Source organism: Borostomias antarcticus (genome assembly GCF_949987555.1).
Source record: "Borostomias antarcticus genome assembly, chromosome: 22".
Taxonomy (NCBI): Eukaryota; Metazoa; Chordata; class Actinopteri; order Stomiiformes; family Stomiidae; genus Borostomias; species Borostomias antarcticus.
This window is the reverse complement of record NC_140255.1, coordinates 14,336,607-14,349,213: the sequence shown is the minus strand read 5'-3', so window position 1 is coordinate 14,349,213 and position 12,607 is coordinate 14,336,607. Positions and strand designations below refer to the sequence as shown.

General features: G+C 47.8%; 1 protein-coding gene across 1 annotated transcript; it reads left to right on the top strand.

Annotated features, from left to right (window-relative positions):
• Positions 1–3,238: 3,238 nt before the first annotated feature.
• On the top strand, positions 3,239–11,790 carry rangap1b (Ran GTPase activating protein 1b). Its single transcript, XM_084456271.1, has 16 exons — positions 3,239–3,320; positions 3,532–3,661; positions 3,942–4,069; positions 4,294–4,353; positions 4,508–4,687; positions 4,987–5,121; positions 5,379–5,537; positions 6,015–6,128; positions 6,687–6,786; positions 7,233–7,317; positions 7,419–7,626; positions 7,765–7,857; positions 8,529–8,631; positions 8,726–8,814; positions 10,464–10,585; positions 10,878–11,790. Exons 2-16 carry the CDS (start codon positions 3,547–3,549, stop codon positions 10,960–10,962), a joined length of 1,776 nt encoding a protein of 591 aa, XP_084312397.1. The 5' UTR covers positions 3,239–3,320; positions 3,532–3,546; the 3' UTR covers positions 10,963–11,790.
• The last annotated feature ends 817 nt before the right edge of the window (positions 11,791–12,607 follow it).

Here is a 12,607-nt window from a genome sequence, read left to right as displayed (position 1 = left end):
TTTAAACTGAATTATTATCTATTATTTATTAAGGTTGTTGTCTGAATAAAAACGAAACATAGATGATTGTTATATTTTCAAATAAACAAAGTTGTTTATTATTCCAGGTGATATGTGAAAATAATGTTAACTTTTTAATTCTGAACCTATTCTTCACTCTTGTTCATCTAGCCTCATGAGAAAGGGAGGTTCAGCAATCAGGTACCATTTCCTCCAAGTTTCATACAACATCACAGACCCACTCCTGGACCCCCTGCAGTTCGCCTACAGAGCCAACGGTCTGTGGATGATGCAGTAGCCTAAACATTACCCCCCATGTCATCCTTCAGCCTGTACTTTACAGAAACCTATTCCAGGATCTTGTTGGTGGACTTAAACTCAGTGCTCAACACCATCCTCCCAGCCCGGCTGGAGGACAAGCACTCCCAGGTGCATGTGCCTGACTCCATCTCCAAGTGGATCACTGACTTCCTGTCTGACAGGAAGCAGCACGTGAAGCTGGGAAAACACATCTCTGACACCTGGACAATCAGCACCGGTTCCCCCTAAGGCTGTGTTCTTTCCTACTCTTCTCCCTGCACACGAACAGCTGCACCTTCAGTCACCAGTCAGTCAAGCTGCTTACGGTTGCTGAGTTTGCTGAGGACACCATCCTCATTGGGCTCATCTCTGAGGGGCATGAGACGCCGGCGCCTACAGGTGGGAGATTAAAGGAGTAGTAAAGGGAAAAATCATGTTTAGCCCTGTTTTAAGGTTACTTATGATCATATACAATGGTTCAGATCAAAAAGTTGACAAAACTAGCACTTTTGAGAAAGTCTGATAATTGCTCTACCACCGTTTTGGTCATACAATGGATGTGGGTGGGCACCTTGAAAAATAATTCAAAAAACATGTTAAACTCTCAATTTCAAAGACAAGAAACTCACCGAGGTGTTAGTTGGCATTCTGACATATAATTCGCCATAAAGTAAGATTCTAGTTAATCTGGAAAGGCTTTTTTAAATATTTAGCATAGAACTATTTAGTCGCAGCACATACGTGTGTAAACTTCTGCAAACTAGGTAGCCTAGCAACATAATAGCTACTGTAAGTAGTTCCGCTTCCTGAATCCCTTCTGCGGATTGATCTACACATCTTCAATGGTTGCGTCAATACAAGTCAATGGATTTCATAAAATTATCAAAAAAATCCTACAGGATTCATACTTTCCGGCGGATTTGATGTCAGAACACCAACGGACACCAATTACCCCCTCGATGAGCTTCTTGTCTTAGTTTAACATGTTTTTGAATGATTTTTCAAGGTGCCCACCCACATCCGAACTTCTTGATCTGAACCATTGTATATGATCATAAAACAGGGCTAAACATGATTTTCCCCTGTATTATTCCTTTAACCATCTGTTGTCCTGGTGCGCCAAAATAACCTGGAGCTCAATGCTCTTAAGACAGTGGAGATGGTTGTGGACTTAAGGAAACGCCCAGCCCCCCCCCCCCCCCCCCATCACCCTTGGGAGAGTCCCCAGTCGACTCTGTGGAGTCCTTCCACTTCATGGGCACCATCATCACCTAGGACCTCAAGTGGGAGCTGAACATCAGCTCCCTCACCAAAAAGGCACAGTAGAGGAAGTACTTCCTGAGGCAGTTGAGGAAGTCCAACCTGCTAAAGCCAATGATGGTACACTTCTATACCGCCATCAAGTCCATCCTCACCTCCTCCATCACCATCTTGTATCCTGCTGCCACCACCAAGGGCAAATCCAGACTTGACTGCACCCTGCCATCCCTCCCTGAACGGCATGCCTCACATGCCTTGGACCCCAGTTGATCTGTTTATGTTAAGTTATAAAAAGTGTATAGATGAATGTACCAGGTTGGTGCATGCTGGTGGGTTGCATGGTGTGTTTTTGTTTATTTGTACACATTATAGCTTTGCTTATGTGGCCAGAGGTGACGGCAGCTCGGCAATTGAGGGTTGCAGCTAAAACAGCCACTGCAGGTCAGTAGTAATCAGTATGGAGACACTGTCGCAGGGAGGTCCTGCATTCGATTCTTGTTTGGGACGATTTCAGCACTGTTTTGCCCAGTGTTGTCAGGTACTCAGGTAGAGTATCTCCCAGGCCTTTCTGTGTGGAGTTTGTATGTTTGCCCCCATGTTCACAAGGGTTTCCTCCAAAGAATCACAATATAAAAACATGCAGAAGAACAGATTGCTCTTCAGTCCTGTCCTTGACCAGGACTTGGACTGAGCACTTGGACTTGGTCCTTGGGCGCCACTGATGAGGCTGCCTGCTGGCTGCCCCTGGAGGAGGATTTTCTCCACAATACTACATTCAAGTGTAAAAACTGAAAAGACAGTGTAAAAACCTGTCCAGATCAGGAGGCAACAAGATGTCAGCAACAACAGAGCCCAGCTCAACAAGGCTAGGGGAGAGAGCAGGAGGCCTAGGGTCCTCCAGACCAAACTGTTAGAGTAAACCATAGCACTGTCTAAAATGCACAAAAGAAAACAACTTATTGGATTCTCAGTCTTTTATAGATAGGTCTACTCAGCATGTTTTGGATAAAATACCAAGTATAATCCATTGCCAAACATCTGCAACTCATGTTTGTGGAATGTACGCCACCCTTCAGTAACCCTACACTGTTTTCATGAAGGCAAGCAAGAGGTGTGGGGTCTCCAATGGCACTACATTTCTGGGGTAGGGGAGGATTAGGTAAAAACACACGAGACACGCATGCAAACACACAAACACAGACACACACACACACTTACCTCATCTAGGCCCCCCCTACAGTTGTGAGGTAACATGGACTATACCACACACTTGGAAAGTGTGAAAGCAACTGCTGTGAGAGGTGAGGACCTTTGTGGCGAAGATTGAGGACGACCTGAACAATTAACAAGGGAGCCACAATATACAGTGTGTACAATCCTAGCCTACTGTTACATGGCTTTTACAAGTCTGTTACTGACTCACTGACACCATTGTTAAAACATAGATGCATGGAAAGTTGATACAAAGATATGTGTATTTTTGCTCAAATGGCCTTCCACAGAGACCATTGCTGTGATCAAGGCACCTTGAATTGAAGACATCTTTGATTTTTATCTATATTTCTATTCTAGAAAGAATCACATCACGAAGTTACCCCAGTCCACTGATAGGGGGCAGCACAGATCTGTTTAGTAACCATCACGAGCACAGAAGAAAAAAAATTCTGACGTCACGTATTGTAGCAACAAGCGCGCGGCATTGAAGACAGCGGCTTGAATACCACATAATTACACCTTTCCAGTAACTATTCTGCTATAAAGTAAGAGCTTTCTCAACATTTAAGTATCTACATGTATTTAGATATGAACTGACATAATGGAAAAGTATACGATTGTTGTGGACCTATGAACCGACACTGGTTTCCTGCTTGCTACCCCGGTACTGGGCTAACGGTGCGCTAGCTAGCTAGCAGGCTAGCTGACGTCAGACATAGCTAACGACTTTACGCGGTCTACCTGTTTTTGTCTCAGTTCCAAGAGCTTGAGATGACCTGCTCTGAGGACATAGCCCAGTTGGCCGAGGCGCTCTCCAAGACGCATGTTGAGGATGAAGAGCTGAGCTACAAGGGCCGAGGGCTCAAGCTGGATAACGCAGACTCTGGTAAGAAGAGCCCTGAATAGTAGTGTATATGTTAGAGACTAACTTTGACTGTGAAAACAGCCCATACCACGCTCAAATCCATCACTTTCTCGCAGACCATCCACTTAATTATTCAAAGACAACATTTCAACATTGTTGCTCCTACGCTGCCAGTTAACACAACAGCCTACGTTTCTCCTAAGAATATCCCTGATCACCGCCACACACAGTTTAGCTTGGGTTGAACGTCAGTAGAAGAATACCTTCCTAGTGTCTCTCTGTGTCTGTGTGTACGTTACAGTGAAGGAGTTGGTGGGGGAGATAGAGCAGTTCCAGGGGCTGAGAGCACTGCGACTGGAGGGGAACACGGTGGGCGTGGAGGCGGCGCAGGCCATCGCCAAGGCCTTGGAGGGGAAAGACCAGCTGCAGGTACCTGACTGACTCTGTGATGACGGCTCCTGTATCAACTGCCCCCTGGCCTGCCTGGGGCCATGCTGAATTGCTTTCACTTTTGTAAGATGTAGGAGTTCTCCTCGATGCCATAACATTTGCTCATTTTTTATCACTGACCTCTCATCCTCTTTTGTCATCCCTGCCTCTCTCTCTGTCTCTCCGTCTTTCTCTCTCTCTGTCTCTCTCTCTGTCTCTCTCAGAGATGCCACTGGAGTGACATGTTCACAGGGCGACTGCGCTCTGAGATTCCCACAGCCCTGGTGAGAAACTGAACTTCCCATGAACACCATTGACATCACCACACATTCAATATTGTTCATGCTATGAATCAGAAAAATACTGCCATTCAATAACCATCTTGTTATACATAATGTTCCTCATACTGACTTAGTTACCATTTCCCCCCAATTTCAGAGGTCTCTTGGGGGTGCGTTGTTTACGGCCGGGGCAAGGCTGACCCTGCTGGACCTGAGTGACAACGCCTTCGGCCCAGACGGGGTGAAGGGCATCGAGCCGCTGCTCCGGAGCACCTCCTGCCACTCCCTACGGGAGCTGCGCCTCAACAACTGTGGCATGGGCATCGGAGGGGGCAAGGTGTGAGGGCGGCAGGCTGGGTGGAGAGTGCTGTTAGGGGGTTAGGGGTTTGGAGGTTGGATGTTGATGTTGTTGGATGTTGATTTGTAGACATTTTTAGAGGACCGGTTTCTTAGACAAGCTTACACTAAATGAAAATGGTGTCTCGGTTCTAGACTATGCTTGGTCTGGTTCACTGGCCCCAAGAGTCATGTTTACGGCATCTAGTTTATCCTTTCTTCAACATCTATATGACACCCTGAAATGAGTCGCTGTATCATGACCAGGGGGGTTGAAGGTATGTGTGATGTTGTCGTCAGATCCTAGCTGCGGCGTTGACAGAGTGTCATAAGCAGTCGTCGGCCCTCGGCGCAGCACTCAGACTCAAGGTGTTCGTCGCCGGCAGGAACAGACTAGAGAACGAGGGAGCCACAGCCCTAGCCAAGGCCTTCCAGGTAAAGACGCGCGCGCGCACACACACACACACACACACACACACACACACACACACACACACACACACACACACACACACACACACACACACACACGCAGTACCTCTCCCCTCAGACTACTTCATAACTCAACCAACTATCAAATCTCTTACTCAATTTGCTTGTTAAATGCACCTTATCTCACTCCTCATTGTCATTCTCTCCATCCTGTCCCCCCTCCCCTTTCTCTCATTCCCTCCCTCTCTCCCTCTCTCCAGGTGATGGGCAGCCTGGAGGAGGTGCATATGCCCCAGAATGGCATCAACCACCCCGGCGTCACAGCCCTGGCCGCCGCCCTGCGGCACAACCCCCAGCTCCGCGTGCTCAATCTCAACGACAACACCTTCACCAAGCGAGGGGCGCTGGCCATGGCACAGGTGCACTCATCGTCCGTCAGCGGCCTCGTCACCAGCGAGCTCCCTTAGAGCTCTGTTGCACTAAGACGGACTGCAAATGTGAAATTGTCAGTGCTGCAGAGCTTTTGGAAATCTTGACCTTGATCAGGACTGTTGTTACAGACAGGCCTTCCCCGTTAAGAGGTTGCTCCATTGTGTAGTGAGAGGGTTTAGGGCTCTCAGAAATAAATCTAGGAATTTACTTTATTTTTGAATAATTTAGGTTAAATCCCACACTATTGTACTCTTATCATTTTTCTCGTCACCATGGTCATGCGTTTTTTCTTAGCTATTCCTAGAACCTTCCTGAGTACCATTTCCAATAGAGAATAGATTGCCTTTTGTTGTCATGCACTTTATTGACCAATCCCCCCCCTGTCGGTATTGATAATTGCACTTTATTGACCAATCCCCCCCTGTCGGTATTGATAATTGCACTTTATTGACCAATCCCTGCAGGCCCTGAGACACCTGCAGAATGTCCAGGTGATCAACTTTGGGGACTGCCTGGTTCGCTCTGAGGGGGCCATCGCCATCTCTGCTGTCCTCCGAGATGGCCTGCCCGTCCTCGAGGTCAGCTCTACTGTCGTCTTGCAGAGCCAGACCTTCCTCCACTCTTCGTTTGGCGCTGTTCCAGCGCTGGAGAAGAGTCTGGCTGCACCCGCTTATCATTCTGAGACGGGGGGAAAAATGCTGTATTTCTTTAAACCAATCACAATCATCTTGGCAAAGCTTGTTTTTCTTTTTTCAATGGTGCCCTTGCAAAATAGCGTTGGGGCAATCAAATCTGTTTGGGACAATCAAATCTGTTGGGGCAATCAAATCTGTTGGGGCAATCAAAACCTGACCCGCCGGAATCAGAGGCTTATCTCAAAAACCTACATCCACGGAGCCGGATTAGCTCCGCCCTAAAGGCCGACTATCTGTGTGTGTTCGTTTATTTCAAGTTCAAGGCTTTTATTGTCATGTGTATTGTAAAATACAATGAAATGCACTGTGCCCGGCACTCTCAGACATCAAGACCGTTTTACGTGTTACTGTACAGCATCTGCCTTTGTGTGCTTTTTTTTGTTTTGTTAACCGTGTGTGTACTTCCTGACCTGGCTGGTTGTGTTCTGTCCCGGGCTGCAGGAGCTGAACCTGTCTTTCGGGGAGATCACGGAGGCGGCGGCCCTGGTGGTGGCCCATGCCCTACAGGACAAACCCCACATGGAGAAGCTGGACCTCAATGGTACCCAACCCACCTCATACTACTTCTGTCAGACTTCCTCTTATGCACATGGCCATAGTACTTTCCTCGTTCCTTGTTCCCTTGTTTATCGTGCGTCATGTGCTGCGTTGTGCGTCTGGTAGTCAGTCAGTGATATGCTGGGCTGTATGTTCTCCCGCCGCTGGTGTTTGAGGGTATGTGTGTGCTTGTGGTGTGTGTGTGTTGTTGTTTTTTTTGGGGGGGGGGGGGCATTTCTGCTTTATTTTTCTTATTATATAGGACAGTGTAGACAGACAGGAAAGGTGGGAGAGAGAGAGGGGAGGACATGTAGCACAGGGCCCGGGCCGGATTAGAACCTTGGCCGCTGCAAGAAGGATTAGCCTTCATGTGGTACGCACCTTAACCCATGAGCCACCGGGGCGCCCCGTGGTGTGTGTTTTCATGTTTGTTTGTTTGTTTTCCCTCAGGTAACTGTCTAGGGGAGGATGGCTGTGAGGCTCTGAAGGAGGTCATGGAGAACATGGACAGAGCAGACCTGCTGGCATCACTCAGGTAAGTGTGTGCGTGTGCGCGCATATGCGTGTGTGTGTACATCTGGTGGGTCGAAACTGAACTGAGATTCACTGTTTTGAGTATGTTTATCTACTCTGTAGTGATGATGAGGGAGAGCCTGATGAGGAGGAGGAGGAGGAGGGAGATGATGAGGAGGAGGAGGAGGAGGGAGATGAGGAGGAGGAGGAGGAGGGAGATGAGGAGGAGGAGGAGGAGGATGATGGTGATGATGATGAAGAAGACGACAAAGAGACAAAGGAGAATGGAGTGTCAAGTAAAGACAACAGTCCTTCCAAACCCCAGCCCACTGTAAGGCTATGTCAAGCTAACCGAACTCCCAACACTGATTTCTATACCAGCGCGCTGCACAGCTATCACACAGAATCAACAGATGTCCCACTTCTGTCCCCCTGTCCTCTTGTCTCTCCGTTTCCCTGTCCCCTTTAGGCCAGGACAGGGGTGCTGTCTTTCCTCAGCTCCCCCTCGTCTGAGAAGCTCCTCCAGCTGGGAGAGGAGAGGACGGAGCTCTTGGCTCAGCAGGTCGGTCCCCATGTGGTTAGGAGAGAGGCTCTCACCGGCTTCACACAGTTATGCCTACCATACACTAGAAGACGTTTAAAAGACTATGGGTCTGACACCCTCTAACATCTAAAGACTTCACAGGACTATAAGATTTCGCAAAGACTGGGCTCACGCAGCGTCATTATTTGCAAGACGAGCTTACAGTACATTTCGAGGGCTGCAGCATTTTCTGTCCAATTTTTTTCCCCTTCTCTCTGTCGTGGTACATATAGCCTCTCTACCCGGTTTGCTGTTTGGTGCTGGAGAGAGCGTACCTGGTTGTTGAGAGTTCACGTCATTGAATTTCACTATTTGCATGAGAGAAGACAAAACAATTACGACAATATTAAACGTGTTTGATTTTATCATAAAGTCAAGACGAGAAAAAGACTGACTTAAGATAGCTCGGACTGACACCCTACACCAAACGATAAAGATGATGGGAGCGTGTTCCGACTCGAGCAAAACCTCTCATGATTTTATTCCGACATTGTAAATCTGTCTGCGACAATGAAATCGTTTGAAAAGTCGGTTGGCATTCAGGTCGGCGTTAAGTGCGTCTGGAGAGACACAGCTGAGGCACGACGGTGCAAAAATATACATAGCGGTTTACTGTAACATCCCCTGTTTAATGACCACCTTGCTGCCAGATGGAGGTGTCCGATCCAGACAAGGAAGCCCACGTCTTCCTGAAAGTCTCCTCCGTGTACAGTGAGGAACCAGAGGTCAAGAAGGCTGTCCTAGAAACCATTGGTGAGAGTGCAGATACACTTCCTCCCTGTCGCCTCTCTCATATGCTGTAAACGTGGTATAGACGTGTTATATTGTTGTTGTTGTTGCCCTTCAGATGCCCTGTTGAAAAAGGCCTTCTCTGGCTCCTCCCTCCAGACCTACAGCTTCCTGTCCACTCTTCTGGTCATGATGGGACTCCTCAAGGTACAGTTACCACCCAGGAATCGGCCGTGTCTTACATAGGTTACTAATCACCTCTGGCTTGAGTCCTTAACACCACATTTGAACCTTTGACCAAATTAAAATAGCCTATTATCCATCCATCCATCCATCTTCATCCGCTTATCTGGGGTCGGGTCGCGGAGGCAGCAGTTCCAGCAGGGGGCCCCAGACATCCCTTTCCCTGGCAGCATCAACCAGCTCTGCCTGGGGAATCTTTAGCCGCTCACAGGCCTGTGCGGAGATGTAGTCCCGCCACCTAGTCCTGGGTCTACCCCGCGACCTCCTCCCAGCTGGACATGCCTGGAACACATCCCTAGGGAGGCGCCCAGGAGGTATCCTCACTAGATGCCCGAACCACCTCAACTCCTTTCGATGCAAAGGAGCAGCGGCTCTACTCCGAGTCTCTCCTGGATGACTAAGCTTCTCACCCGATCTCTCAGGGAGACCCCAGCCACCCTCCGGAGAAAACTCATTTCGGCCGCTTGTATCCGTGATCTCGTTCTTTCGGTCATGACCCATCCTTCATGACCATAGGTGAGGGTGGGGACGAAGATAGACCGGTAGATCGAGAGCTTTGCCTTTTGGCTCAGCTCTCTTTTCATCACAACAGTCGGTAAAGCGACTGCAGAACCGCACCAGCTGCTCCGATTCTCCGTCCAAACTCCCTCTCCATGGTTCCCTCACTCGTGAACAAGACCCCCAGATACTTGAACTCCTTCACTTGGGGTAAGGACTCATTTCCTACGCAGAGCGGACAGACCACCGGTTTACTGCTGAGAATCATGGCCTCAGATTTACAAGTGCTGATTCTCATCCCAGCTTCACACTCAGTTGCGAACCTATCCAGAGAGTGCTGGAGGTCACAGGCAGATGATGCCATCAGGACCACATCATCTGCAAATAGCAGCGACGTGATCCCCAGCTCACCGAACTGCAAACCCACCTCCCCACGACTACGCCTCGATATCCTGTCCATGAAAATCCCAAACGGGATTGGTAACAAAGCGCAGCCCTGGTGAGGCCAACCCCCACCAGAAAGGAAGACGACTTACTGCCGAGGACACGGACACAGCTCTCGCTCTGGGTGTACAGGGATTGGATGGCCCTAAGTAGGGATCCCCTCACCCCATACTCCTGCATAACCCTCCACAAGACCTCTTGAGGGACCCGGTCATAAGCCTTCTCCAAATCCACAAAACACATGTAGACAGGTTGGGCAAACTCCCAAGCCCCCTCCAAGATCCTTGCGAGAGTGAAGAGCTGGTCGGTGAGAGCTGCTGGTTAGCCCCACCAGGTGTAATCAGTATCGCTCCACCTCCCTCACAAGCTCCGGCTGCTTCCCCCCCAGTGAGGTCACGTTCCATGTCCCCAGAGCCAGCCTCTGCCGCCCAGGTCCGGTCCGTCGGTGCCCACCGCTTTCACTGCCACCTAGTTGGCAGCACACCCGACCCCAACAGTTCCTCCCGCGGATGGTGGGTCCACGGGACCATAGCCTATTATTTATTTTATTAAATGCAGAGCTCAAGTGGAGCTTACTTTCATATTAGTAGGCCCGATGTCTCATGCCCGCTGTTTCCAATAACTCCTCTTTCCTCTCTCTCTCTCTCTTTTTCTTTCTCTCTCTCTCTCAGGGTGAGGACAAGGTGAGGAAGGTGCAGGTGTTTCCAGGTTACCTGCTGGCTCTGGAACATGCCGTCCAACAGGACTACTTCCCCCAAGAACATGCCTCCCTGCTGCTCACCTTCCTGTCCAGGTATGCCTGAATAGAATACTGGATCAAGGGCTGTCTAGACGCCTTTATGATATCATAATACCCTTGAATTATTTGAATTCTGTTTACGGAATGAAGACCTGTCTAGACGCTGTTATGATGTCATAATACCATCAGATTGGAATTTTATACATGGAGTCAATATGGCTGCCTAGATGCCATATTATGTCATAAAGATCCAATAATGCTATTTAAATATTGTGATGGACTAGTAGACCAAATAGTGTTGTAATAATAACATTGTTGCTGAGTTTTTGATTATGACTTGTTGCAGGAGTGGTAAAGTCTTGAAGTCATGCAGCAGTGCCACAGAGAGCCTCAAGTCCACTCTGGAAAGGAGGAATTCTCCACAGTGCTGAGACACTCTCCATAACCACCCACAGGACTGCTGTACTCCAACCACACACGCCCACAGGCACATAAAACACACACACACACACACACACACTCTCACACACACACACACACACAAACTGCACTGATGGACATTCTTTGTTTTGTCATTTGACATTCATGGATACTTTACACTGAACAAAAGACGAGTACAAAAGACGTTCTACCTACACTCAGTACCTGTTTATATAAAGCCCTCAGATGAAGACCTGCGCATTCACATGGGAATTTCCTCCTATCAGTTTTATTTTTGTACTCTTGCTACTTTATTTTTATACAAAGGGAAAATGTGATTTAAAAAGAACAAAAACAAACAAAAAAAAAGCAGAAAAACTTACAATAATGTGAAATTAATTTGATTGATTTATAGTAGGTGTGCAATCTGCATGTGATGGTGTACAAGCATCACTAATTTCTAGACTCCAGTCTGGAGTCAAACCTATAGCACTGGGATTAATACGGGAGTTAATGGCCTAGTCAGTCACATCTATATAGTTGAGGGTCATATTCATAACTTTGTGCATCAGACTGTCAGAAGGAATGGGCTGCATGCATGAGCATTGGCTACTGTAGACACATCCAGACATCTGTGGTCCAGTACTGTATGAGTGTGTGTTCACTGCACTGTACACCACTGTGGCAGCAGAGATCAGGATACTACTGTGATATAAAGGAACATGTAGGGACAATACAGGAAAAGAAGTGGAATTTTAAATTAACTTAATACATACTCATATTCTATGTCATTAATCTAATTTACAAGTTCAATGTTCAACATATGGATGTTCAGTAGGTCAGGCATATATTGATTCTTCAGGTTTCACTGATTGTGTTGAGATGAAGTGATGCACAGAATAAAATAGCCTACTTTTCCAAGATGTCAAAAGTCTTTACTTTCCACAGTAGCCATATATACTGATTTCTTCTTGGGGAGCGTGAAAGCACGTATACATGTCTACCAGTGTAAATGTTGACACATGGGTGTTATTTGTTTATTTAAATCTGATTTGTTGTACTCTGACAAGACAACTCGAAACGTCTCCATATGGCTCTATAAACCGCGGGGATGTTCGTTATTGTTTTCGTAAGCCGCCAGAAGCGCAGACGGGCTCCGCTAGCGCACTTTAGAAATGAGTCAAAAGACGGGGGTCAGAGTGAATGGGGGGATAAGTGAAGTTTATTTTGGATGGGGGACAGGCGGGGGAAGAGCGCGAGAGGGAGACCAGGAACCGTGAGAGAATCAACGGCAGTACAAAGGACAGGAGCCGAATAACGGGGCCACGGACACGGAGGAAAAAGTGAGTAGTAGTGATCTTTGTGGAAGGAAATCTTGTGCGAAACTTACGATTGATATTTCAATCGTAAATTGACTTTTACATGAATAGGCAATGGAGCTGTTAATTTGCGCAATAGGGCATAAACGGGTTACCTTTACGCACTGAATTTCAAAGAGCGAACCAGGCTTTAATGTCGTATGCAATGCCCTGGTCTAATCCCCAGGTAACCATAGAGAGCTGCTGGGAAGAAATCTGTTCACCATACCTCGGTTTATTTACAGGAGGCAGCCGGGAGTCCGGTGCCCGGCGTGAAAACACTGCGCGTCTTTGTGCG